Source organism: Apis mellifera, linkage group LG3, assembly GCF_003254395.2.
Source record: "Apis mellifera strain DH4 linkage group LG3, Amel_HAv3.1, whole genome shotgun sequence".
NCBI classification, from domain to species: domain Eukaryota; kingdom Metazoa; phylum Arthropoda; class Insecta; order Hymenoptera; family Apidae; genus Apis; species Apis mellifera.
Genome location: NC_037640.1, coordinates 3309465 through 3336225, shown reverse-complemented (window position 1 = coordinate 3336225; position 26761 = coordinate 3309465). Strand labels below are relative to the sequence as shown.

The window sequence follows — 26761 nt, the reverse complement described above, 5'->3', positions numbered from 1 at the left end:
GGTTAGAGGGGGTGGAAGGGGGGAAGAGTGGTTTTGCAGTGGAGGGAAGGATCGCGAGGCCCACACGTTTGACGTACGTTTATATAGGCAGCCAAGGTGGACGCGTAGAAAAAGCGGCAACTCTTCGAACGTAAATCTCTTCGTTACGAACGGGCCCAGGAACTGTTTTCTCATATTTATCCCCCTTCTTCCTCGACTGCTACGTTTCGAGGAATATAGAGAAATAATGCGTCCCGCCCACGGAACGTGTCCATTGCAATCGAGAACGCGCGGGAACGAGCTTTTTTTTTTTTTGACGCGTGGAAAGATCAAAGAGCAGACTTTTACCTCGACGTCCTTCGACCGAGATCCCGCGACGAAAGAGATGCTTTTCAACCGAGCAGTCTTGATCTTTCTCAGTCCTTATTCATCCTCCCTTGCTTCCCTTATTTTCTATCCTTTCCAGAATGCATAAATATACAAGAATTCGTGTAAATCGAGTCTCTTCGATCTTCCATACGCTTGCAGAGCTATCGTTTCCTATTATTCCTCATGAGATTTACATCCTTCCTCCCTTTCCGGGTGCCCAGAGAGAGAGAGAGAGATGTACAGAGAGTGGCGCGCTCATACACGTGCGCGCAAAGCCGCTCGCAATTTGAACGGGTTTCGGGGTTAAAGATAGTATCCCGAGGCAGTAGGGTAACATAATAGGCCGGGATGGGGGTCTGGGTCTAACGAGAGAGCGAGAGAGAGAGGAAAAGGGAATGGGAGCAGGGAAGAGAGAAGAGAAAGAGAGAGAGAGAAGAACTCGATGTCGAGACACGCGGTAGTAGTAGTGGAGGGGGAGATGCAGAAAGAAACGTGAGAAACGGAGACAGATCGAGCTTGAGAAGGAAGGATGGAGCAAGAGGAAGGCTCGAATCCATCCGGGGGCGAGACAAAGAGAGGGAGGGAGAAGGAGAGAGAGAGATATCTAAAAGAGTGGAAGGAGGGAGACGGGGAGACGTGAAAAGAGACACGGTGGATGTGTACGGCACACGGTGCATCGGACTAGCCAGTCGCGAATGGAGGTGGAGAAGAGAGAAGGAGGAGAAGGATAGAGTAGTTAAGTTAGTCTGTCGGTCAGTGACTGCCTGACTTTCCCGGCGCAGCTGAAGGTCAACTCTCCCCTTCTCTCGACCTCATCCTCCTCGTCCACCTCCTCCCGCTCCTCCGCCTCCTCGTCTTCCTCCTCCTCCTACCCACTTCTCCACCACCCGCTGCTGAACCACCGCTCTTCCCTTCTTTCTTCTTCATCTTTCTCTTTCGCTCCACCAACACGCTCTCCGTGTGTCCAGCCCCATCTTTATCCTATCCTCCTTCTCTCTTCCTTCCTTCCTCTTTATCTCCCTTTCCTTCTCCATGTATTCTTTGATACGCGCGCGTATGCATCCTCGTATATACCGCTATACACACACACACATACCGTTTCTAAGCCTTGCATCCACGCTTTGTGCGGCGCGCGAGCGCGCACATATACAAATATAGTATCCACGCCGCTTTGTTTATGCCGTACGAACAGTTTCGGTGCCTTTCCTCTTCACGCCGTGTCACTCCATCCTTCTTCCGCCGCCGCTGCCCTCCCCGACGGGTTGAGGGTCATTCGTGCACTTAGGTGCACGCGGAATTCCGCCTCGAAGTCCTGGTACGTGAGAACTCGCCTTACACAGTCACATCCTCCGCAACGTATTTCTTTTTCTCATCCGCGCGGAGTTGCTCTCCTACGCAAATACACGCGATCGAAATTTACACGTTTTCGAATAGCAAACTCGTGAACTATTTTTTTTTTCTTTTATTTTCGATCGATCAATGTGGAAAGATCGGATAAAAATGTTTGCATCGTTATTTGCCATCGATTAATAATACGCGTCGATCGACATTGCTGTCTTTGTCGATCTCCTTTCCATTCTCTCTCTTTCTCTTTTTTTTTTTTTTACTCTCTCTCCATTACATCCAAACAATATCGTCGCTAAGATAATTCGTATCTGAGAAAGAAATAACGGTGCGTTTATTGGTACAGTAATTCGTCCGAAGGAAATCGTACGATAAGTCTCGCGCGTATCTGTGTCTTCAATTGGTTAACCATACGAATTGCCGATAATGTCAGTATCGATATATGTATATACAGAACTAACTCGTTAAATGACGGGTTCACGGCTATTAACGCCATATACGTCTCCGTCGTATCTGTTATTTCTTTTTTTTTTTTATTCTCTTTTTCTCGTTTGTCTATAAAGTATTATACACGAGTATAATATCGACTGCTTTGTACGTATACAAGTCTCGAATATTTTCGTCGCCAACGAAAAAAAAAAAAAAAAATAAAATTCATACTTTTGCTGAATCGACTTCTATGACAGATAAATGAAAAGATATAAACGGCGAAATATATAAAATGAAGATAAAGTTATTTATCATCTATTTTAACATTTCTTTTTCTTTTTTTCTATGCATATCTCTACGCTTTTTTTTTCCCCTAAAATTTATTCCCTATAAATAATTATTCGAGTTACGAGAACGTACGTGAGAATCCGTTCTCCATATAGAGACGCAGAGATTCCTCTTCCGTCGTCTTCACTTTCAGTCTACACGTCTACTACTACTACTACTACTACTACTACCGATTCGTACGTTCCTGAACATCCCCACCAGAAGCGGCGAGATCATCTCCTCCCGCTTCCCCGTTTTTTCTTTCTCTCTCCCTGTATCCCTCCCTTCTTGCTATACTTGTACTTCCGGCCGCAAGGCTAGCGCGAAATTCTCGCAAAATACACGAGAACCACGACTCCGTGGATAACTTGGATCCTTCCTTTTCCCTCCCTTTTCCCTTCCCTCTCTTTTGTACGTATTTTTAACTATCGACTTGTTCACCGGCCGCTTCATCTAAACTTCCTGCCACCGCTGTCAGGAAGAAACGGCCAACTACACGGTCGAAAACATCACTGTCGGCCCGGAAGCCACTTGTTCGTCCGTCTTCCTTTCCTCTTCCTCCTGATCCTTTCTCTGCCTTTTTATTTAAAATCAATAACGAATAATGTTGATTCGTTTAAAAAAAAAAAATATATAGAATGAAAACATTACAGTAACGATTGTAATCGTTAGCAATAAATATTCCTATTACACGAGTATTCGAGCGTCGATAAAAAATCGTTATCTCGTAGTTAAAATCGTAGTTAAAATCGGAATTTATGTTCTTCTTGTGTGTGTGTGTGTGTGCAATAATAAAACGGCAACGGCGGCAGTGTATTCTATGCGTCACGAAACATTCATGTGTATACGCGATGCATCGTCTCTCTAGCGGTCCTTCGCTATACGACATCCGTGGTATAGGTCAGTGAAGTAGTAGCTCCCCCACTACACCACTCCTAGACAACGGGTCTACGATTGACTCATCTAGCTAGTCATACGGCGCGTAAACACGATCCACTCCAGCTGTTCTCCGCCGCTCTTGATCTTCGTTCTATCTTTCTCTCTTCGTCTATCTATCTATCTCTCTCTCTCTTATTCTCGCTCGCTCTCTTCTTCCTTCTTCCTACTTCGTATCTTTTTCTCTACTATCTCGTTCTTTGTCCTCCCTTCCACTACCTCTTTCTCTCTTGTATAATCTATATACACGGATCCTGAGAACAACGGGGCGTTCTCTTTATTTTTAGAGGCACCTCGAGAATTCGGTTCCCTACCTCTCCATCTTTTTGTCCGCCTTATTCGATTCCTTTTCTCTCTCTCTGTCTTTTCCCCCCTTTTCAAGCTTTTCTCTCTCTTTGGCATCGGCTCGAAAAGCTTCTCCTCGAATAGAGAAGGAATCGTTCAACCTCGTGGCGCACCTCCACGGAACTACGAGGAACGACGCATAGAACGCAAGAAAATGGCACCGAGAGCGGTGGTGGAGGGTATGCGGAGAACGAGTTCCGATTTTAGCGCAGTCGCGGCGGCCTCAGAACGAGCGGCGCTATTATGCACTAGTAGCTTGATGGCGTCACCCGTGCAACCTTGGCTCGGGTCAGTCCTCTATCATACTGCAGCCAGAGTTCCCCTACCCTTTTAGTCATCATCCTCCTTCTCTATCTCGATCATCCTCTCTCCGTCTCTCGTGCGATCACTCTCGTATGCTCCCTCTCGTCCTTCTCTCTCTTCATTTGGCTCCGCTTAGCCCTCTCTTTACCCGACTACCTCTTCTTCTCTTCGCGCGCACACGGCACTGGCCACACGATCAGTGGCGTAAGAATACTTTCTATTTCGAGGTATCTCTGGAGTTCCTTGTTTTCGTGCAACTTACAGAATTATTTTTTACGACGAAATTTTTTTACCTAGATCATATTCGCGTAAAATATTTATTTTAATAAAAAGGAATATAATTAAAAAAAAAAGTATATCTACTTGGCAACTTGGAATGTATCGATGATTGGGATGGGGAAAAACGCGCAAATAAAAGCTCAGAGAAGCATTTATAAATTTAAAATCGATAGATATAGGATTATTTTACTGGTGTTGCAGTTTTACGATCGAAATTATCGATTCGTTTATAGAATTGTTTAATAGGATTGTTCACGTGGGAAGTAGTTTGTAGAAATGTATCGCGTTTATACACCTTTCGGTTATACACCAGTAAAATTATGCAGTTGTAACTGTGTAACTAATCTCCTTCGGCGCGTAAACGATATTTCTAACATTCGTCGTAGATCTAGTATTCGATTCGACCTGTATGTCGATTTAATGCACGTTTTCTTTACTGCTTGTCACGGAATCGAGATCGATCGTGACCGCTCGAGAGAAAAAAGGTTATCGAGACGAAGCCGCGAGAACTCGTTCTGAAACATCAATCATCTGGTGACAGAAACGGCAAAGCACCGGCAACGATGCTCTGTGAACAGCTATTAATAGTTCATTGCACGGTTAAGTACGATGTATACTTGAAGAGACGCATTGCGAAAATCTCAATATCACGCAACAAATTGATTATTGATCAATGTTAATTCGTAAGTTTATTTTGATCGAGAAGTTTTGAAATATAAAATATAGATAGCATCGATCAGATTATCTATATATTTGAAAAGTATTCGTTAGTAGAATAGGACTGCATTTGATCGAATATATTAAAGTAATTCAAATATGTAATGCATTTCGAAATTGAAAAAACCTAACCTAAAATCTTGTTTCTGTGATCATTTGTATACGATTTTGTATATCTTCATATAAGAAATTAGTTGAAATACTTAATGTGTATAAAAAAACTGATGCATTAAATTTAATTTTTACATAAATAAATGAAACAATTTTTTTATGAGAAAAAAGTCGAAAATAATCGGGTTAATTTGATGACAATCTGTATTATCTTCTAATGGTAATGATTATACTAGTGCCATCTAGCGAAGCTAGATATAATTAAAGATAGTCATTTATTATGTAATTATAAATATTTTATAATTAATAAAAAAAATTATAATTATTTATATAAAAATATATGATAAAATTAAAAATTCACATTAAAATAATATCTTTATACTTCATGATTATTCTTTTTTTGTTTACAGTATCCGAAAGCTACAGCAGTTATGTGAACTCGATGTATGCCAGTGGGGCCCAATTTGCAACACCTTGTACCCCTAGTCCACCACGGGGACCTGGAGGAGTTCCAACGAGTGTAATTCAAGCAGCTACCAGTTCGGTTTCCGACGATTTATATCTACTGGAATTAGGTTTCCCTCCACGATCGAAGAAGAACAAGTTGAAAAAACCGCGTCAAGGAGACGGTGCTGCGGTAAAAAGGAAATCTCGCGAGGGTTCGACGACGTATCTTTGGGAATTTTTGTTAAAATTACTACAGGATCGAGAGTATTGCCCTCGATACATCAAGTGGACGAATCGCGAACGAGGTGTCTTCAAATTGGTGGACAGCAAAGCAGTATCTCGTCTATGGGGTTTGCACAAGAACAAGCCGGACATGAACTATGAAACGATGGGTCGAGCCCTGCGTTATTATTATCAGCGTGGTATCCTGGCAAAAGTTGACGGACAGAGGCTAGTCTATCAATTCGTGGATGTACCGAAGGATATTATAGAAATTGACTGTACCGGCGCGTGAGATAGGGTTCGACCGAAGGAACAGCAGCACGAGAGGCGAGCTATACTACGGGAAAAGAGTGATTCGTGTATTTATGCTGCAATCTTTCGCGAGAACACATCGTTATCGTCATCATCGTTCTCATCAAGCAGCTCTTCCTGCCACAATGTGCTTACTTGGCACACCCCCCAGACGATCTAAAGCATACCCTCTCTCTGACTTCGTTTGTTCCTTGTATTATAAATATATACTTATAGAGACATATATTAAAACGTGAATAGCGCATGCGCACGGATGCTGCCGCGTGAGGATGAGTGTTTTGTTTTTGTCGACGCGACAGTTGCCACGTACGGTATACCTATGCAACTACCGTATATTGTAATTTCGTCCTCCTTTGGTCTTTCTTTTTTTATTATTCTTTGACGATATACGTCAATAATAATCGTACTAAGCTTTACAACGTTTATGTATATTATATACGTATATATATACATATATGTATATGCATACATGTATGTATATAATATGTATACGTTGAGCTCGTTCAAATTTGTACAAAATTTAGTTTTTAAAAATGCTACGGCACAAATGTTATTAAATACGTTTTAATCAAGAGTAAATGAAGAAAGGAAAAATTAAAAATCTATTACTTAAACATATAGCCGGAATATAGGCTAACAATTGTACATTCAAGAATGCGATAAATTATTTATTGTATATTAGACGATTATATATGTTACCTAGAAAAAAAAAAAAAAAAAGAAATTGTTATATATAACGTGTCGATGAAGGGAATCATAAGAAAGCAAAGGGGAAGTAAAACTTAACACAATGTGCATGCATGTATGTGGAAAGTTTGAAGAAGAAAAAAACGAAACGAAATGAGGGCTGTGAAAAGATTCAGAAAGGAAAAAAAAATATGATAGTGCGGAAATGATAAAGATGTTAAAAAGTTTTAAAGAGCGAGCTCAGGGAGAGGTACACATATATACAAACACACATTTGTACACAACACGTGCATACGTGTGTATGATTGCACGCGGCTGTACATCTATACAAACACAGTATCCACACACTATATTTTTTTAAATATAAGCGAAAAAAAAAGGGCGACTCTTCTATTTGAGCTGAAGGTTCAACAATGTAAGGTGCTGGCTATACACACGAGGTCCAAGAATGTTATTTAGCAAGCTAGTGTTACTAATTCATAAAAAAAAAAAATTATTGAAACAGACATTATATCTCTGTATATATAAAATTACACCTTTTAGTATATATTATTGAATATTATATATATATTATATGAATATATATTGTATGTTATGTAGTAAATGGAGTGAGTTAATGTATCTCTATGAGATTTTTTGTCACGTCTGCATAGGAAGAAATTTGAATAACCGTCTATCCGTATGATGTCTCTATTCCTGTCTTTTTATATAGGGAAAAAAAGAAAGTAAACACTGTGGAAGCATTATCGTTTTTCTCTTGTATTGTAGTTCTTTTTTTTTTTTTTCTTTTTTTTAATAAACTATCAATCATTGAGATCAAACGATAATGAATTGATTTGCATGGTCAGTGATTTGATTCTATGATCTGCAAAAAAAAAAAAAAAAAAAAGAAAACGCACATCCGCGTGTTTCCTGTGCTCAGCTGGAATTAGAGACATCATATTTTTCTAAACGTTTTAGAATATATAATAGCCTTCCTAAGATGTAAGGGGCGTTCGAAACATGATAAGTTAGAGAGAAATTTAATTTATTGAGCAGCAGCCCGCCCCTAAATAACGGACGTGATGTGCGAGTGCAAGCGTATCCTATAGAAATAAGTTTTGTACATAAAGATTCGTTGAGAGCATACTTAGAAAAAAGAATATTATGCTACGTTATCTTCGTAATCGTGGACAAACGAAAAAAGAGAAAAAAGAAAAAAAACAGGAGAGACAAAAGAGATAAAAAGTGCAACTCATCTTTGAGGCTTATCTGCGATTAGCCTCTGCACAAGTTCTTCTTGATGATCACCTCCAAACATTTTGAAGAAGAAAATAAAAATATAATAAATAATAGAGAATATGATCAAGTGCTGCCAATAATGCCTGTAAACGGTCCCTTGCATTTTAACACTTAAAGGAAAAGAAACAAAAAACAATATTATAAAGAATTATAAGCGCGGTTATTAAAATCAAGAAGAAATGTCTTGGGACGCCAGACATACCAGATGATACAAAGCGAATTGCCTTCTTGTAATTAACAAAAACGTGTTGCCTTCTAACAAAGAAAAACATATTAAAGAAAAAAAAATTCTAGCAATTTGTATTTGTAATACCATCGACTTTATCCGGGTACTTAAAGAAAACCTTTAACCCTGTATATCATCCCCTATTTGTCAGCATAGAATTTTGTAATTTTTGTCAAGAGAAACATAATAATAATAATAATAATAATAATAATAATATAATAATAATAATAATAATTATATAATGAAAAAGATAAAAAAAATTGAGAAACGTTTTTGGTACACGAAGACTTTTTTCATATCGCACTTTGCATACACGTATGAGATGAAAAATATGCTTAAAAATAAAAAAAAATTAATAAAGAGAGAAGAATGAAATACATCAGAGTACAATGAACAAAAAAGCAAGTACCTATAAATAAATAGTACCACTTCTATACATAACATCCACTTATAAACAATGAATGGACACTGCAACAAAAAATCCTATTTTTAGGTAAATTAAATTTACATATACATAATGATTGACTACGATGCAGGATATTTTAACAAATAAGACTTTACTGTAATAGGGATAAATCTATAATTACTTACCTGTAAAATAATACGAAGACACGATGGATTGACGTAAGGAACTCTAATGTAACGTTCTGTGATTCGTTGTTTGTAGGTGAAATTTAATAAAAGATTACTGTATCATAATTATTAATCATTTATTAATCCCTTACCATTAGAGAAAAATTAAAAAAAATAAGATTTTATATTATAAATTATTAAATATTTAATAACTATTAAATATAAAATCATTAGATTTTAATTTTTTGAACGAATACTGGATTAATAAAATGAATAATTGAATTAATAAAAATTATATTATAAATAATAATTAATAAAAAGATATAGTTTTTAAATCAGATAAAAATTTTATCAAAATAAAAGAATGAGATAAAGTTAAACTGTAAAAATCAAGTTTTAAAAAGTTGCTTATTATAATGATTACACTGTGACGTAATAGTTATATATACTTAAATGGAATTGATAAGATACTCGTCTAAAGAAAACGTTCTATTGGTCCGTGTATTATTGGCCGACCAATCAGTGACGTAGTTTTAAGAGAAAGTATTTCAGTGCTTGTTACACACGTAGATGATTCCACAGTTAGTATCGAACCTCGAGAAACGATAGTTGTCAAAGTAACGTCAGATTCTGGAGAATTGTGTAAGGTACAAATTGTTTTTACATTATATCCATATTATATTTCATGTAAATAATTATTTAATTTTTTAATTATAAACGAATATCAAAAGATAAACGCAATGTTAAAGCTTTAATTATTGATTTCACTACACAGTCAATCTTACCACACCCTGTGGCCATTTTGAACAGTAGAGAGTTGTCTACAAACGTCGAACGATAAGCATTCTTTAAAATGGATCAGATTACACCAAAAGAAGTGAAAATTTTAGAAAATCCGGAAGATATTCAAGAAAGAAGAGAGCAAGTTCTCAGTCGATATGCAAATTTTAAAGCGGAAGCTAAAAACAAGAGAGATAAACTTGAAGACTCCCGTCGCTTTCAAGTATATATTTTTTATATTTTTTTTATTTTTATTTAATTTTTATTCGTCATGTTATTAACGATTTTATTTGTTTTTAGTATTTTAAGCGAGATGCGGATGAACTTGAAGGATGGATATTCGAAAAACTGCAAGCTGCTTCAGATGAAAGTTATAAAGATCCTACAAATCTCCAAGCAAAAATACAAAAACATCAAGCTTTTGAAGCAGAAGTTGCAGCTCATTCTAATGCTATAGTATCATTAGACAATACTGGATCAGAAATGATAGCTCAACATCATTTTGCAAGTGATGTCATTCGTAAGAGATTAGGTAAGATTTTATTGATATTGATATGATATTTACTTAATTTATTGTTTAAAATTAATAATCAAATATATTTTATAGCGGATCTTCATCAATTATGGGAATTACTGCTCTCTAGATTAGCAGACAAGGGCCTTAAGTTACAACAAGCTTTAGTACTTGTACAATTTATGCGACATTGTGACGAAGTGATGTTTTGGATTCATGATAAAGAAGCATTTGTAACAACTGATGAATTTGGACATGATTTGGAACATGTTGAAGTCCTCCAAAGAAAATTTGACGAATTCCAAAAAGATATGGCTAGCCAGGAATATAGAGTAACAGAAGTAAATGAATTGGCAGATAAACTTCTTCTAGATGGACATCCTGAACGCGACACTATTTTACGTAGAAAAGAAGAATTGAATGAATCTTGGCAAAGATTGAAACAGCTTGCTGTTTTGAGACAAGAAAAACTTTTTGGCGCGCACGAAATTCAAAGATTCAATCGAGATGCTGATGAAACAATGGCCTGGATTGCAGAGAAGGATGTTGTCTTATCTTCAGATGATTTTGGACGAGATCTTGCAAGTGTACAAACTTTACAAAGGAAGCATGAGGGCATAGAACGTGATTTGGCAGCTTTAGAGGATAAAGTTTATACATTAGGCGCTGAAGCAGATCGTCTCGCAGCTATTCATCAAGCAGATCATTCTAAACAAATTCAAGCCAAACGCGCAGAGATATTACAATCATGGGAAAGTCTAACAGCAAAAGCAAAAGAACGACGTTTGAAGCTTGATGAATCTTATTACTTGCATAGATTTTTAGCTGATTACAGAGATTTAGTTTCTTGGATGAACGATATGCGCGCGATTATTTCAGCGGATGAATTGGCTAAAGATGTAGCTGGTGCAGAAGCTCTTGTTGAAAGACATCAAGAGCATAAAGGAGAAATTGATGCTAGAGCCGATAGCTTCGATGCGACTACATTGGCTGGTAACAAGTTATTGGAAAAAAAGCATTACGCCGCGGAGGAAGTAACTAGAAAATTAAATTCCCTCGCAGAAGATAAGCAATCTCTTTTAAATCTTTGGGAGAAGAGAAAAATTTTATATGAACAATGCATGGACTTACAATTATTTTATCGAGATACGGAACAAGCGGATGCATGGATGGCGAAACAAGAAGCATTTTTAGCAAACGAAGATTTGGGAGATTCGCTCGATAGCGTAGAAGCTCTTATTAAAAAGCATGAAGATTTTGACAAATCTTTAGCTGCTCAGGAGGAAAAAATAAAAATATTGGATGAATTTGCTGGTAAATTAATAGAAGGAGAACATTATGCAGCGGATGATGTAGCGCAAAGGCGTCAACTTTTATTAGAGAGACGCGCCATTCTTCTTGAAAAGTCGGCTCAAAGAAGACGTCGTCTAGAGGACGCGTACAAATTACAGCAATTTGAACGCGATTGTGATGAAACAAAGGGTTGGGTCAATGAAAAACTCAAATTTGCTACTGATGATAGCTATTTAGATCCTACTAATTTAAATGGAAAAGTGCAGAAACATCAAAACTTTGAACAAGAATTAAATGCCAATAGAACTCGTATGGAAGAAATGGTAGCTACTGGACAAGAATTAATCGAAAGTGACCACTATGCCAGCGATAGAATTCGTACTCGTACCGATGAAATTATGTCCCTGTGGGAAAGTTTAACTCATGCTACTGAAAAGAAAGGAGCCAAACTGCAAGAAGCCTCCCAACAGCAACAATTTAATCGTACCGTCGAGGATATCGAATTATGGCTCTCAGAAGTAGAAGGGCAATTGATGTCTGAAGATTACGGTAAAGATTTAACCAGTGTGCAAAATCTTCAAAAGAAACATGCTCTTTTGGAAGCTGATGTCGCATCTCATTCTGACAGGATTGAAAGCATTGCCCAAGCTGCAGATCAATTTGTTAAATCTGGTCATTTTGATGCAGATAATATCAAAGCTAAACAAGAACAACTGCAAGCTCGATATGCAGCTCTTCAACAGCCTATGAATATTCGTAAACAACGACTTCTTGATTCATTGCAGGTTCAACAATTATTCAGAGATATAGAAGACGAAGAAGCATGGATTCGTGAAAAAGAACCAGTTGCAGCATCTACCAATCGCGGTCGTGATCTCATTGGTGTGCAAAATTTACAGAAAAAACATCAGGCTGTTCTAGCAGAGATAAATAACCATGAACCACGCGTGGCTGCTGTTTGCCAGGCAGGTGCATCAATGCTGCAAGAAAGTCATTTCGCCGCCGAAGAAATTAGCCAACGTTTAGCTGCATTGGACGAGCATTGGGGACAATTAAAGGAGAAAGCTAGACAACGTAAAAATGATTTGGACGATTCTCTGCAAGCACATCAGTACTTTGCTGATGCTAATGAAGCTGAATCTTGGATGAAGGAGAAACGACCTATAGTCATGAATGCTGACTATGGAAAAGATGAAGATAGTTCTGAGGCTCTCTTAAAAAAACATGAAGCATTGGTCAGTGATCTGGAAGCATTTGCAAGTACTATTGCCGCGCTTAGAGATCAAGCTGCCTCTTGCCGTCAACAAGAAACTCCTACTGTTGACATTACTGGCAAAGAGTGTGTAGTGGCACTCTATGATTATACAGAAAAATCACCAAGAGAAGTATCCATGAAGAAGGGTGATACTTTGACTCTGTTGAATTCTAACAACAAAGATTGGTGGAAGGTCGAGGTAAATGATCGTCAAGGTTTTGTTCCAGCCGCTTATGTGAAAAGAGTTGAACCTGAAGCAGGATTGAGCGCTTCCCAGCAAAATTTAGCAAGAGAGCAAAGTTCTATTGCAGCCAGACAAGCCCAGATCGAAGCTCAATATGATGATCTTCTGAGACTTGCCCGTGAAAGGCAAAACAAGCTTAATGAAACGGCCAAAGCTTATGTACTCGTCAGAGAAGCTGCAGAATTGGCTACTTGGATCAAGGATAAAGAGAATCATGCTCAAGTTCAAGATGTTGGTGAGGATTTGGAACAGGTAGAGGTGATGCAAAAGAAATTCGATGATTTCCAAGCTGATCTTAAAGCCAATGAAGTTCGTCTTGCTGAGATGAATGAGATTGCCGTACAATTAATGAGTCTTGGACAAACGGAAGCTGCGTTAAAAATTCAAACACAAATACAGGATCTCAATGAGAAATGGACTAGTTTGCAAACCCTTACTGCAGAGCGTGCTAATCAACTCGGCTCTGCTCATGAAGTTCAACGATTCCATCGTGACGTTGATGAGACCAAGGATTGGATTCGTGAAAAAGATGCTGCGCTGAATAACGATGATCTTGGAAAGGATTTGCGCAGTGTACAAGCCTTACAGCGCAAACATGAAGGATTAGAAAGAGATCTAGCTGCTTTGGGAGATAAAATAAAACAGCTGGATGAAACAGCTAATCGCCTGATGCAATCTCATCCTGAAACTGCTGAACAGACTTATGCTAAACAAAAAGAAATCAATGAAGAGTGGACTCAACTAACAGCAAAAGCTAACAGCAGAAAAGAGAAGTTGTTGGATTCTTACGATCTACAACGTTTTCTCAGCGATTATAGAGATTTGATGGCTTGGATAAACTCAATGATGGGTTTAGTCGCTTCAGAGGAGCTGGCTTCGGATGTAACCGGTGCAGAAGCTCTCCTCGAACGACATCAGGTAAGTCGATTGATCAAAAGATAGCTGGTATTGAAATGATCAAATGATCACACAGTCGTTCACGAGTCATTCATGAATTATAGAATCACAGGGCAGAGATAGACGCACGATACGGCATACTTCCAGAGGTACTGAAGTGTTGAAAAGAGCATGGAACAAAACTGTGCGACTTTGCCTCTGAATACATTTTTCTATATTTTTTATAATTAATCACATTTGATATATTTTTTTATGTTGCTAAATTTCTTTTTAAGAAAAAAAAAAAAAAAAAAAAAAGAAACAGATTGACAGATCGATGTTTTAGTAATGAAGACACCGCCTTATTAACACTTATGGAATATTTTCAATGCTTTTTATAGTGCAATCGCTGTCTTTTTCGCTTATCGTAGTGTCTATTGTCGAGTGGATTGAAAACGTGCAAAATATGAGTGTGAATTTATATGGAGGCTATCAATAATATTACCAATAATACGTATGAATTGATATAACTTTTATTTCATTTATGTTATAGGAACACCGCATGGAAATCGATGCCAGAGCAGGTACTTTCCAGGCATTCGAACTTTTTGGTCAACAACTTCTACAATCCAGTCACTATGCAAGTGTTGAAATTCAAGAGAAACTTGAATCCATGGCTGAAGCACGCCAAGAGTTAGAAAAAGCTTGGATCCAACGACGTATGCAATTAGATCAAAATTTGGAGCTACAATTATTCTGTAGAGATTGCGAGCAAGCTGAAAATTGGATGAGCGCACGAGAAGCTTTCTTAAGTAGTGCAGATACTGTCGATAGTAGCGACAATGTGGAGGCTCTTATCAAGAAACATGAAGATTTTGACAAAGCTATCAATGCTCATGAAGAAAAGATTGCTACATTGCAGACTTTAGCTGATCAACTGATAGCCGCCGAGCATTATGCTGCGAAACCAATTGATGAAAGACGTTGCCAGGTTCTCGATCGTTGGAAGCATTTGAAAGATGCTCTTATTGAAAAACGTTCTAAATTGGGAGAATCTCAAACTCTACAACAATTCTCTCGAGATGCTGATGAAATGGAAAATTGGATCGCTGAGAAACTACAATTGGCTACTGAAGAGAATTATAAAGATCCAGCCAATATTCAATCGAAACATCAAAAACATCAGGCATTTGAGGCTGAATTAGCAGCAAATGCTGATAGAATTCAATCTGTGCTAGCTATGGGAGGTAATTTAATTGAGAAACATCAATGTGCTGGTTCTGAGGACGCCGTCCAAAAAAGACTTGCTTCAATTGCCGATCAATGGGAATATCTCACTCAGAAAACTACAGAAAAATCTATGAAACTTAAAGAAGCTAACAAACAGCGCACATATATCGCTGCAGTTAAAGATCTTGATTTCTGGCTTGGCGAAGTGGAAAGTTTACTCACGTCTGAGGATGCTGGCAAAGATTTGGCTTCTGTGCAAAATTTGATGAAAAAACATCAATTAGTTGAAGCTGATATTCAGGCACATGAAGAAAGAATCAAAGATATGAATGCGCAGGCAGATTCTCTTATTGAAAGTGGACAATTTGATGCAGCTGGTATTCAAGAAAAACGACAAAGCATAAATGAGCGCTACGAAAGAATTCGCAATCTTGCTGCTCATAGACAAGCGAGATTAAATGAAGCAAATACATTGCATCAATTCTTCAGAGATATTGCTGATGAAGAGTCTTGGATCAAGGAGAAAAAATTATTAGTCGGATCAGATGATTATGGTCGTGATCTTACTGGCGTGCAAAACTTAAAGAAAAAACATAAGAGATTAGAAGCAGAGTTAGGTAGCCATGAGCCTGCAATACAAGCTGTTCAAGAAGCGGGAGAAAAATTGATGGATGTTTCTAATCTGGGAGTACCTGAAATTGAGCAACGTTTGAAACTTCTCAACCAAGCATGGGCTGAATTGAAACAACTGGCTGCTAATAGAGGACAAAAATTGGACGAGTCTTTGACTTATCAACAATTTTTGGCTAAAGTCGAAGAAGAAGAAGCTTGGATCACGGAAAAACAACAATTGTTATCAGTTGAAGATTATGGTGACACCATGGCTGCTGTACAAGGCTTATTAAAAAAACACGATGCCTTTGAAACGGATTTCGCAGCTCATGGTGAACGTTGCAAAGATATCTGTGAAGCTGGAGAAGCTTTGATCAAAGCTGGAAATCATCGTGCAGATGCAATAGGACAAAGATGTGCCCAACTTCGTAATAAATTAGAACAACTTGGTGCTCTTGCGGCCAGAAGGAAGACTCGACTTAATGATAATTCGGCATATTTACAATTTATGTGGAAGGCAGATGTAGTTGAATCTTGGATTGCTGACAAAGAAACTCATGTACGTTCAGAAGAATTCGGAAGAGATTTGTCTACCGTACAGACATTATTAACTAAACAAGAAACATTTGACGCGGGATTACATGCCTTTGAACACGAGGGAATTCAGAATATTACTTCCTTGAAAGAAATGCTAGTCGATTCTGGACACGATCAGACACCTAGTATTCAGAAACGTCACGCGGATGTTATTGCTCGTTGGCAAAAACTCTTAGCTGATTCTGATGCAAGAAAGCAACGTTTGCTAAGAATGCAAGATCAATTCAGACAAATTGAAGAATTGTATTTAACATTTGCCAAGAAAGCATCTGCTTTCAATTCATGGTTTGAAAATGCAGAAGAAGATTTAACAGATCCTGTACGATGTAATAGTATTGAAGAAATTCGAGCTCTCAGAGAAGCACATGCACAATTTCAAGCAAGTTTATCTTCGGCAGAAGCAGATTTTGAAGCTTTGGCAGCTCTTGATAGGCAAATCAAAAGTTTCAATGTTGGTCCTAATCCATACACATGGTTCACAATGGAAGCTCTAGAAGATACTTGGCGCAATTTGCAAAAAATAATTAAAGAACGTGATGTAGAACTTGCGAAAGAAGCTCAACGGCAAGAAGAAAATGACAAATTGCGTAAAGAATTTGCTAAACATGCTAACGCATTCCATCAATGGCTAGCGGAGACGAGAACATCTATGATGGAAGGATCAGGATCGCTAGAACAGCAATTAGAAGCAACAAAGAGAAAAACTCAAGAAGTTCGTGCACGTCGTCAAGATTTGAAGAAAATAGAAGATTTGGGAGCAATTTTGGAAGAACATTTAATTTTGGACAATCGTTATACGGAACACAGTACCGTAGGATTGGCTCAACAATGGGATCAATTAGATCAATTGGGAATGCGTATGCAACACAACTTGGAACAACAAATACAAGCACGTAATCAGTCTGGTGTTTCTGAAGATGCCCTTAAAGAATTTTCAATGATGTTTAAACATTTTGATAAGGATAAGAGTGGTCGTTTAAATCATCAAGAATTCAAATCATGTTTAAGAGCTCTTGGTTACGATTTACCAATGGTAGAAGAAGGCCAACCTGATCCAGAATTTGAAAATATCCTTGGTACGTTTAAATAATAATTATGAAATATAGATAAATTTATATTTGTATATAAATTTATAATATATGATTGTACAATGTAAAATTTTTATTTTTCAGATGTTGTTGATCCAAATAGAGATGGTTATGTATCATTGCAAGAATATATGGCATTTATGATCAGTAAGGAAACAGAAAATGTACAAAGTTCTGAGGAAATAGAAAATGCTTTTCGTGCTATTACTGCTGCAGATCGGCCATATGTTACGAAAGAAGAATTATATGCTGTAAGTATAAAAAATAATTTTTAAATATATAGTTATTAATTTGTTTTTCATATTAATAATATATTATGCATATATTTAGAATCTTACCAAGGAGATGGCTGATTATTGTGTTGCTCGCATGAAACCTTATGTCGATCCAAAAACGGAGCGACCAATCACAGGAGCATTGGATTATATTGAATTTACTCGCACTCTTTTCCAGAATTAATTGTAGTTACATAAATTATTCCTTTTTTATTATAACAATTATTAAATTATAGAATGTTACAGTTAAACTATTGAATGCTTATTTCATTAAACACCTCACACTTCAATACTATATATATATATATATGTAATCAATTATTTATCTTAAATTTATTTACATCGCACTTTATACTATTTTGTATGTAACATATTTGCTATTAATGAAAAATCATGAAAAATAAATTATATGCATTATATATAATATAATGATTTACATATTTTACAGTATGAAATAATTTAAAAAGTTTTTTCAACAAAATTTTATTGAAATTAAAAAATATATTTAAATATATATATATTTAATTATATTTAAATATATATATAGATAGTAAAATTTAAATATAGAAAAATAAAATAAAATTATATTCTTTTAATAATTCATACATTATCTATTTGTTTGTTTATTAGATCTTGGTAAAAATCTATTTAATATTCCATAATCTTTTTGAGGTTTTTCTACTTTCTTTATATTCGATTGAATATTCGCTTGACGAACTATATTAATAGTTTCCTAAAAAAAAATATTTTTTAATATTTATAATATATATATATATATATATATATATATATATATATATATATATATATAATTATATATATAATATATATAAAAATTTATTTACCCTTCGATTTAAATCTTTCAGAATTTTTTTAGTCTTAATTACTTTAGCTGTTCCGCCTCTACCTTTAGCTTTCGTTCTACGAGGTTTGAAATCTATTTCCTTTGGTTTAAGATACTGTAAGTATATAATATAGAGTTTTTTAATTATTTTTTTTTAATTATTGTAAAAAAAAAAATTAATTAAATTATTAAATACTCACCAAAAGATTCTTTTTAGCTTCTATTTTATCTTTTAAGGTGGGTACATCTACTTCTGTAATAGCAACTGGATCCAAACATATTAATTCTGGTTGAATCTTATCTAATAGAGCTTTTACTTCAGCTTCGCGTCTCTGAGTTTTAGTTTGGAATGGATTATTTTCAAGAGCATCAAAGTTAGCTTCTCCACTTCCTGGTACTAAAAGAGAAGAAATTCCTCTCAATGTACCAATACCTAAAATATCTTCATATGGACAAAATTGCATACTTGTCACAGTCCATTCAGCTCTATGACGTAAGTAAGGTTTTATTTCATTGGCCAATGATCTAATAATAGAAATTATATTTATATACATGTTTTATATATATATATATATATATATAAATTATAATTTAATATTTACCGATAAACTTCTACAACATTTCCCATAGCTAATGCTAATTGACCACATTGACTGTAAGATAAATGCTGAACTGGAGTTCGTACACGATAATTATGCAATGGACCTGCTAGTTGTCTAATGTCCCATATTTTTACAAATTTATCTTGACAACTAGTTGCCATATAAGTTCCATAAGGATGAACTGCACAAGCAGCTACTGCTTGAGTATGACATAACATTTTTACTAAAGGATCTTTACTGTTTGGAGACCACATTGAAACTACACCTTTTGAGTCACCCACACAAAGTAGTGCATTACTAGGATTTTGTGTCATTACCTATAAAATAATTGATAATTTTTTTATATTATATTAACTAAATAAATAAAAAATTATAAAATATACTTAAACTTACTGCTATTTTTCCTAATCTGGAATTAAAAGAATTTATAAATTTTCCAATGGAAATATCTAACCATGCTAAATAACCATCTCTAGATCCACTGGCAAGTAAAAAATGATAAGGTAAAAATTCTAACTTATTAACTTTATTCATTAATTTTAAACAGTGAAGTTCAATTCCTTGATTGTCATAAATAAATACCCATTCTTTTTGTGCTACTGCAAACATTGTTTCTATATGAAGCCATGATAAATCATGTACTGATTCCATTACATTTATTTCACAAGCTAATTTTTTTGTGATCCAATCTAAAGCAGCTACATGGCCTTTTTTCCCACCTAATACTAAATGTCTACCATTTCTAGTATATTTTATATAATATGGTCCAAAATCTAAATTTAATGTAAAATGTTTAGCTGCACTTGTTATGTCTACATTATCTGCAATTTGTTTTTGATTATATTGTACTGTTACTTGTCCAGCATCAGCTTCCAAACAACCATAATCTTCTGTCAAAAGTAATTCAGTACGAGCAGTATCTTTTACTGTTATTTCAAAATTTTTTTCTTTTTTTTTTAATTTTTGTTTTATTATTTTATTTCTGATTTTAGATGATCCTGATTTTAAATCAATTCCATCACCTTTATTATATTTTGCTAATTTTTCTGGATCAATTGGTACTCGATTACGATATCTATGATCTGTAAATATTATTTATAATTATTTTTAAAATATAATATATAAAATAAAATAATATCAATGAATAAACAATACATATATATATATATATATAAACAAATAATATATATAAAAAATACTTGTAGATTTAATTCTTCTCGTAAATCTCATTGTTTTTGTAACTTGCGTTGTTTCTATAGGTCCCATTGTTTTTGTAAGTTTCTTCTTGTTCTTGATAATTAAAACAACAATTAATTATAATTGATTAAAACAATTATTTTTTATTAAAAAATTATTTACAATTAAAATCTAAATATTCTACTCTTTGTCATAATTCTAACCGAACCATGTGTAAATTCATAAGACGCCATATTTATTTAAAGCAACGTTTACAAAATGAATAAATTAATAAATAATTTCTATTAATGATTTTTATCTTTCATTAAATCTAGACATTCGTTTCATTAAATCTTTCTTCAATAAAAGTAATAAAAGGAATTTTAAATTTTTCAATATATAAATATTTTATAAATATTCTATCAAAAAATGATATTATCAAATATTTAAATCTATTTATAATCTTAAAGTATATTTATTTTATAATCTAAAAGTTATTTATTTATAATCTAAAAATATATTTATTTTATTTTATTTTATTTTATTTATATTTATATTTATATTTATATTTATTTAAATTTATTAAATTATTTAATTTTATTATTAATTTATTAATTTATTTAATTTTATTAAATTTACTTTCAATAGTTACAGTTTCAATCATTATTAACATTGCAATTTTATTTTAAATCGAATCGATAGCATTGAAAATAATAGAGTTTTTTTTAATGTTCCTGAGATATGAAATAAAAATGCAAATGAATATTATATTTATTCTGTATTTTGTCTGTGTTAAAAATTTATAATTCAGTGATGTACAAGAATATAAGACAAAAAATTTCATAAGATGGTAAATCTATTTTGTAATCTTATTCATGCTCAATATAAAAACATGAGAAATAATATATAGTTCAATCTTAATCTATACACATAATCAAAGGTTGTACAACTGTTGTTACTTTTGTGTACTTCAAATTTAACCTGCCAAGAAATCCGGCAAATTTGTTTTCAAACGTAATTGTTTATATAAAGATTATTATAAAGTAATTAAAAATGAAGACTGCGCCTGATCCAAAAGATATACAGGTATTACGTGTTATTTTTTAAAAATGTAATTGTATTAATATTTGTTTTCTAGCCTCTATAAAATTCTTAAAATTTTTACATCATATATTTATATGATACGTCATTCTTTTAAAAATAAAAAATGTACATATATATTCATATATATTATTTTTGTATATTTTTGTTATATATATTTTATTGTAATTTTTCAGGAATTTCAATTTAAACAATCAAACATTTCCCAAGTTTTAGATGCATTTTCATCCATACCAACTGCATGCAGTTTATTGGTTACAGATAAAAAAAGAGGATTATTATATGTAGGTCAAAATAATAAAATAATTATGTTAAAACCAGGAGAAGATAATGATCCAGAGTGGAAAGTAGAATTTAATATACCTATAGCTGTGTCTAAATTAACACTTAATTGTGATTGTTCCTATTTAGCTGTGGCAGCACATGGATCTATAATTTTAATTTATGATGCACAAGCACTTACAAAAAATGTATGTTTAAATTAATATGGAATTTTTTTTTTTTTTATTAAAGAAATTTATATTCATATCTTTTTTTCCAGAATTTACAATTATTACATAAAGTTAAAGTTTCCACATCAAATGGAGATATATTTGTGAATGATCTACGATGGAATCCTGCTATATCAGGAATGTTATGTACAATAGCTAGTGATTATACAATTGGTAGTTTTAAAATAAAAGAAAAAAAAAAGGAAATTGAATCAAAAGTTTTAGAGAAATTTAATGATGATGGTTTACATGCTTTATGTGCAGCATGGAGTCCTAAAGGAAAACAAATTGTTGTCGGTTGTAAAAATGGTAATATAGTACAATTTAAACCTGATTTAAAAGTAGCTAGAACAATTTCTGGTCCAAACCCATATATTGGAGAAGTTGTTAGTATTTTATGGATCAGCAATTATCAATTTTGTGCTGCTTATTTGGGTAATGAACAAGGAATTAATGTTCTCATAATTGATGCTCCTAAAGGTGAAACAAATGCTATTTTTACTTGTTATGAAGATATTACTTATGGAGTAACAGATGCAGAAGGAGAAGGAACAATTCCACGTTATTATTTTGATCATGTGCCAGAATGGGGTTTAATTATTGCTGCTAGCAGTAATAGTAGTGAAGTAGCTGTATTAGGATCTACAGATAAAGGAATTACTTGGAATCAATGGCAATTGGTAGATAGTGGCAGAGCTGAACTACCATTAATTCATACTACAGAAAGCTATCCAGTGGGTTTAGCTATTGACAAATCTGCAGTTAGAAAATTACCATGGGGAGCAGATTCTACTTTACCTCACCCAGTTCCTATACTTCATATTCTTGCAACATCTGGACAATTATGTAGTTTTCATATGGTGAATCTGACCCCTAATTGTCCTCCAATTAATTGTCCACCTACAGAAATTATTGGAACTCCACCACAAATACAAACAGGATTTGAAACATCTTTTATTATGAATGGTCTAGCAACTAGTACACCACTTTCTAAACAACCAGAAAATATTTCTGAACGTTCAAAACCTATTTCTTCAGGAAATATTTTCAATAAATTTGGTCAAGGAAGTAATTTTGTTGTACAACCTTCAACTGAAAAATTAAAACAAGAACAAAAATCTGAACATACAAACATAGGAATAAAATTATTAGAACCCTCTAAAGAAATTCAACCACAAGAAATTGATAAATTGGATGTTAAATTAACATCAGTTAAAGAAATAATTATGCAAGAACCTATGGAATCTAATTCATCTGCAGATTACTTTGCTTATCGTGCTTATATAGAAGAACGTAATTTATTTGAAAAGGAATTATGTAATAGATTAGAACCACAAACATGGGAATGTGGTACAGAAGAAGAACGTCAAAAACTTGTAGATACAATTACTATAATAGATCAATTTTTGCGAGAATTGAAAAAAACAACAAATAGTTTGTCTAGTGATATTGCATATTTAAAAGCATTATTATTACAATCATTTGCTTGGGTTGAAGAAACAAAGTCAAAAAAAAATGCAGCAACAAATGATATTACTACTAGAAATTGTGGAGATAGTAATAAAATATTTGATCTACAAAAACTTTATTATTATACTCAAACACAACTTACTCAAGCTACTAAAATCTTAGATTTAGAATGGTCAGATCATAAATATCAAGAAATGTCACGTATGAAAATTCCTCATTTGGAATTCATTTACCAAAATCTTATATTACATAATAAAATTATTCAAGAAGAAAAAAGCAAAATAGAACAACTTAAAAATAAATGGAAATCAAATATTTGTAATAATAGTATTTTTGGCTTAAATCGTTCATTATCTAATTTGAATATCACATCGCCAAAATCTTTAAATACTCTTTCAAGAAATACGGGAATTATAGAAGCGCGATGCAAAGCAATTGCTTCTAAAACTTTAAGTTTCACACCAGAAAAACAAATTAAACTAAGAAAACATTTGTCTATTTCTACTCCAAGGATAATAAAACCTGTAAATCCTTCTCCTAGTCAAGAGAAAATATTGCTTCGTTTAGAAGCAACTTTATCCTCTTTAAATTCTCTCAATATTACAAATGTTAATATTCAAAACAAAATGGAACAATCTACTTCCAAACAAAATTCAGTTATCAAGAAACAAAGTATTGAAAGTACAAATCAACAAAGTCCTTTAGCATCCTTAAATAGTATTGTAGCAAGAATTGGTACAAGTGAAACTAATGCATCAACACAAAATAAAATGCAAAGTAAACCTAACTTTGGTATTACTTTTCCATCTATAATTGGAAATAAAACAGAAAAAATATCTAGTACTTTACCAGTTACTACAATATCTCAAAATACTAAACCAAAACAAGATACTATTATATTCAATCAAAGCAATGCTTCTGCTCATATTTCACCTAATATAATAAAATCTTTACCTAAGGTTGATACTATTACATCTGATATATCAACACAGAAATCAGAAGAAATTGCTGCACAAAATTCAGTATGGTTCAAAGTAGAAAATAATTTACTGAATAATAGTTCATTAAAAGATTCATTACCATCAGAAATTTCATCAGAGAAGATACAAACAACTACTCCAAATACTGGAATGACAACACAATTAACAACAATAACAAAAACTAAATCAATATCTACATTTAGTTTTGCTACTCCAATTACTTCTACATCAATAAAGAGTACTACACAAAATACATTTGCTGCATCTCAAACAACAAGTGCACAAACATTTTCTTTTGCTTCAAAACCTTCAAATATTACTACTTCATTTAACTTAAAAATGATGCCATCAACGACGACATCTCAAACGCAAGATTCGTTAAGTTTAGCAGGATCATTTGCTGGTTTACAAACGACTAATCAAATATCTAATGCTTCTAATAGTTCTAATATCGATGGAAAATATAATTATAAACCTACATTTGGAACACCTGGCTTTCAAATATTATTAGGACAAACATCTAACGAAAATCAGATTTCTGTAAAACTCGTAACTGGAGCTTCTCTTAAGGAAACGGTTACAACTTCACCTTCTGTTACAATTGAAGAAATACCTTCTTCTGAATCAAAAACTTCAACAAGTTCTATTCAAGGTTTATCTACATCTTCTGCTACTCCTTTATTCAGTAGTCAAACAAATACATCAAATGTTTCTATATTTGGAGGAATTTCGAATTCTAATGCAACTATAACTACATGTACTATTACAACAACTACTCCAACTACACAAACAACAACTACTTCATCTATGCCATTATTTGGTGATTTCATTCCAGCATCAAGTACTTCAACAAGTACAATGACAACTTCTGATACAATGTCTCCTTTTCAAAGTTCTTTATCAAAATCTTTTGAGAAAACTACCATTAACTTACCTACAACAAATCTCACCAATACTGCTACTACTACTTCTTCTACACTTACATTTGGAAATATAACAACAACTTCAGTTGCTTCAGTTTTTCAACCTTCTCTTACAATGAATTCTCAATTTCCGAGTACACCAATAGTTTCTTCAACACCTACTACTTCTGAAAAACCTGTTTTTAAACCTTTTGAAACTTCTGCAGATGCATTTATGTTTCGTAAAGTAACTATGACAGGTGTTTCAATGTTTAGCGGAAATAATACTAATTCAATTTTTGGTGGAAATACTCAAGCATCATCTTCCGCAACTTCTATTTTCGGAGGAAATGCAACCACGATAAATACATTTGGATCGCCTCAAATGTCTATATTTGATAATAATGCCCAAAAATCTGATTCAATATTTGATTCAACATCAAATACGGGTTCTACATCTTTCTTTGGAAGTACAGCAAATAATATTACTCCAGCATTACCATCATCTGGATCTACATCTGTATTTGGTGGTGCTGCAGCTAATACATCTCCAATGGGAGTAGAACAACCTGTATTAGGTGCACAACCTGCTTTTGGGCAAGCACCTTCATTTAATACTAAACCAATATTTGGATCGCCACCAACATTTGGAGCTCCAAAACCAATTTTCGGTGGCGGTTTTGGATCAACAACATTTGGAGTTACTTCTCCAAGTAAGTAATATATTATATGTATTATTATTTTTTACTATATTTATATTTTTTTATATATGTAGCAAATATATATAACAAAATTTAATTATATTAATATAATATAATTATAAAAAAATATTATTAAATAGCATTTGGAAGTCCACCTACCTTGGGAGGAAGCCCTGCTCCAATTGATAACAATATGCCAAAAGTTTTTGGAAATGTAAATGGTAGTAGTACATTTGAATCTTTGGCAAATCAATCTGGTGGATTGAGTTTTAGTAGTTTAGCACAAAAAAGTGCAGATACACCAAAATCTCCAGTATTTACTAGGTAAATTTAAATTGAATTTTTTATTCATATTTTTAAAATAATATAATTAAAAATGTTTAATATATTTTTTGTTACAGTGGAAGCTCTTTTTCCACTTGGCGGTAGTTAATAAACATTCAAGATATATCATATTTTAAGACGTTATTTTTATAAAAAAGAAATAAAGTTTTTGTGTCCTCCTCTCAATCTTTTTAAATTATGTATTTATGATTATTTTTTATAAATAGATTGAACATTATTAATTTTAAAATATTGTCGAAATTTGTATTATAAAAAGTTATTTAGAATATTTCAAACTTATTTACAATAAAAATATATTTACAATTAATAATATTATTTATGTAAACTAAGTCAAAACATTAATTTTCATAAAAATTTTTAATTGATGAAAATCAGATTAAAATTTTTATATTTTCTTTTCTTTTTCTGTAAATTATATTTTTTTTTATTAATAAATTATCATAATTTTTGAAGTTTTTATATTTTCTAATATATCTTCCAATTAACAGAAATTATATT

The 26761-nt window shown here is 33.5% G+C and overlaps 4 protein-coding genes across 18 annotated transcripts in view; 3 read left to right on the top strand and 1 right to left on the bottom strand.

Annotated features, from left to right (window-relative positions):
- E74 (ecdysteroid-regulated gene E74) overlaps positions 1 to 9013 on the top strand; it is a 149154-nt gene extending 140141 nt beyond the window's left edge. For 10 of the 11 annotated variants that reach the window (XM_006558373.3, XM_006558371.3, XM_006558377.3 and 7 more), the window contains one exon: positions 5550 to 9013. In XM_006558373.3, the coding sequence (XP_006558436.1) occupies positions 5550 to 6100 (551 nt within the window). In that variant the 3' untranslated portion in view covers positions 6101 to 9013. 11 annotated transcript variants of the gene reach the window in all.
- A 411-nt stretch (positions 9014 to 9424) lies between these two features.
- LOC551291 (spectrin alpha chain) lies at positions 9425 to 17905 on the top strand. 4 transcript variants are annotated; one of them, XM_016911161.2, is made up of 8 exons: positions 9425 to 9534; positions 9663 to 9890; positions 9968 to 10199; positions 10275 to 13891; positions 13975 to 14019; positions 14403 to 17364; positions 17461 to 17627; positions 17707 to 17835. In XM_016911161.2, the coding sequence occupies exons 2-8, from the start codon at positions 9741 to 9743 to the stop codon at positions 17833 to 17835; spliced, it is 7302 nt and encodes a 2433-aa protein (XP_016766650.1). In that variant the 5' UTR covers positions 9425 to 9534; positions 9663 to 9740. The 4 variants fall into 4 exon arrangements, with proteins under 4 accessions (XP_016766650.1, XP_006558458.1, XP_016766651.1 ...); XM_016911162.2 differs by having other exon boundaries at positions 9460 to 9529; XM_006558395.3 differs by lacking the exon at positions 13975 to 14019 and having other exon boundaries at positions 9426 to 9534.
- LOC724809 (WD repeat-containing protein 46) lies at positions 17832 to 20537 on the bottom strand. 2 transcript variants are annotated; one of them, XM_006558394.3, is made up of 7 exons: positions 20457 to 20537; positions 20297 to 20387; positions 19491 to 20179; positions 19098 to 19414; positions 18696 to 19020; positions 18497 to 18610; positions 17832 to 18384 (listed from the first exon to the last, which is right to left on the bottom strand). In XM_006558394.3, exons 2-7 carry the CDS (start codon positions 20361 to 20363, stop codon positions 18259 to 18261), a joined length of 1638 nt encoding a protein of 545 aa, XP_006558457.2. In that variant the 5' UTR covers positions 20364 to 20387; positions 20457 to 20537; the 3' UTR covers positions 17832 to 18258. The 2 variants fall into 2 exon arrangements, with proteins under 2 accessions (XP_006558457.2, XP_026295585.1); XM_026439800.1 differs by having other exon boundaries at positions 20297 to 20537.
- Positions 20538 to 21185: 648 nt separating this feature from the next.
- Positions 21186 to 26428, top strand: LOC412464 (nuclear pore complex protein Nup214). Its single transcript, XM_395921.7, has 5 exons — positions 21186 to 21359; positions 21551 to 21844; positions 21916 to 25930; positions 26059 to 26242; positions 26320 to 26428. The coding sequence occupies exons 1-5, from the start codon at positions 21327 to 21329 to the stop codon at positions 26345 to 26347; spliced, it is 4554 nt and encodes a 1517-aa protein (XP_395921.4). The 5' UTR covers positions 21186 to 21326; the 3' UTR covers positions 26348 to 26428.
- The last annotated feature ends 333 nt before the right edge of the window (positions 26429 to 26761 follow it).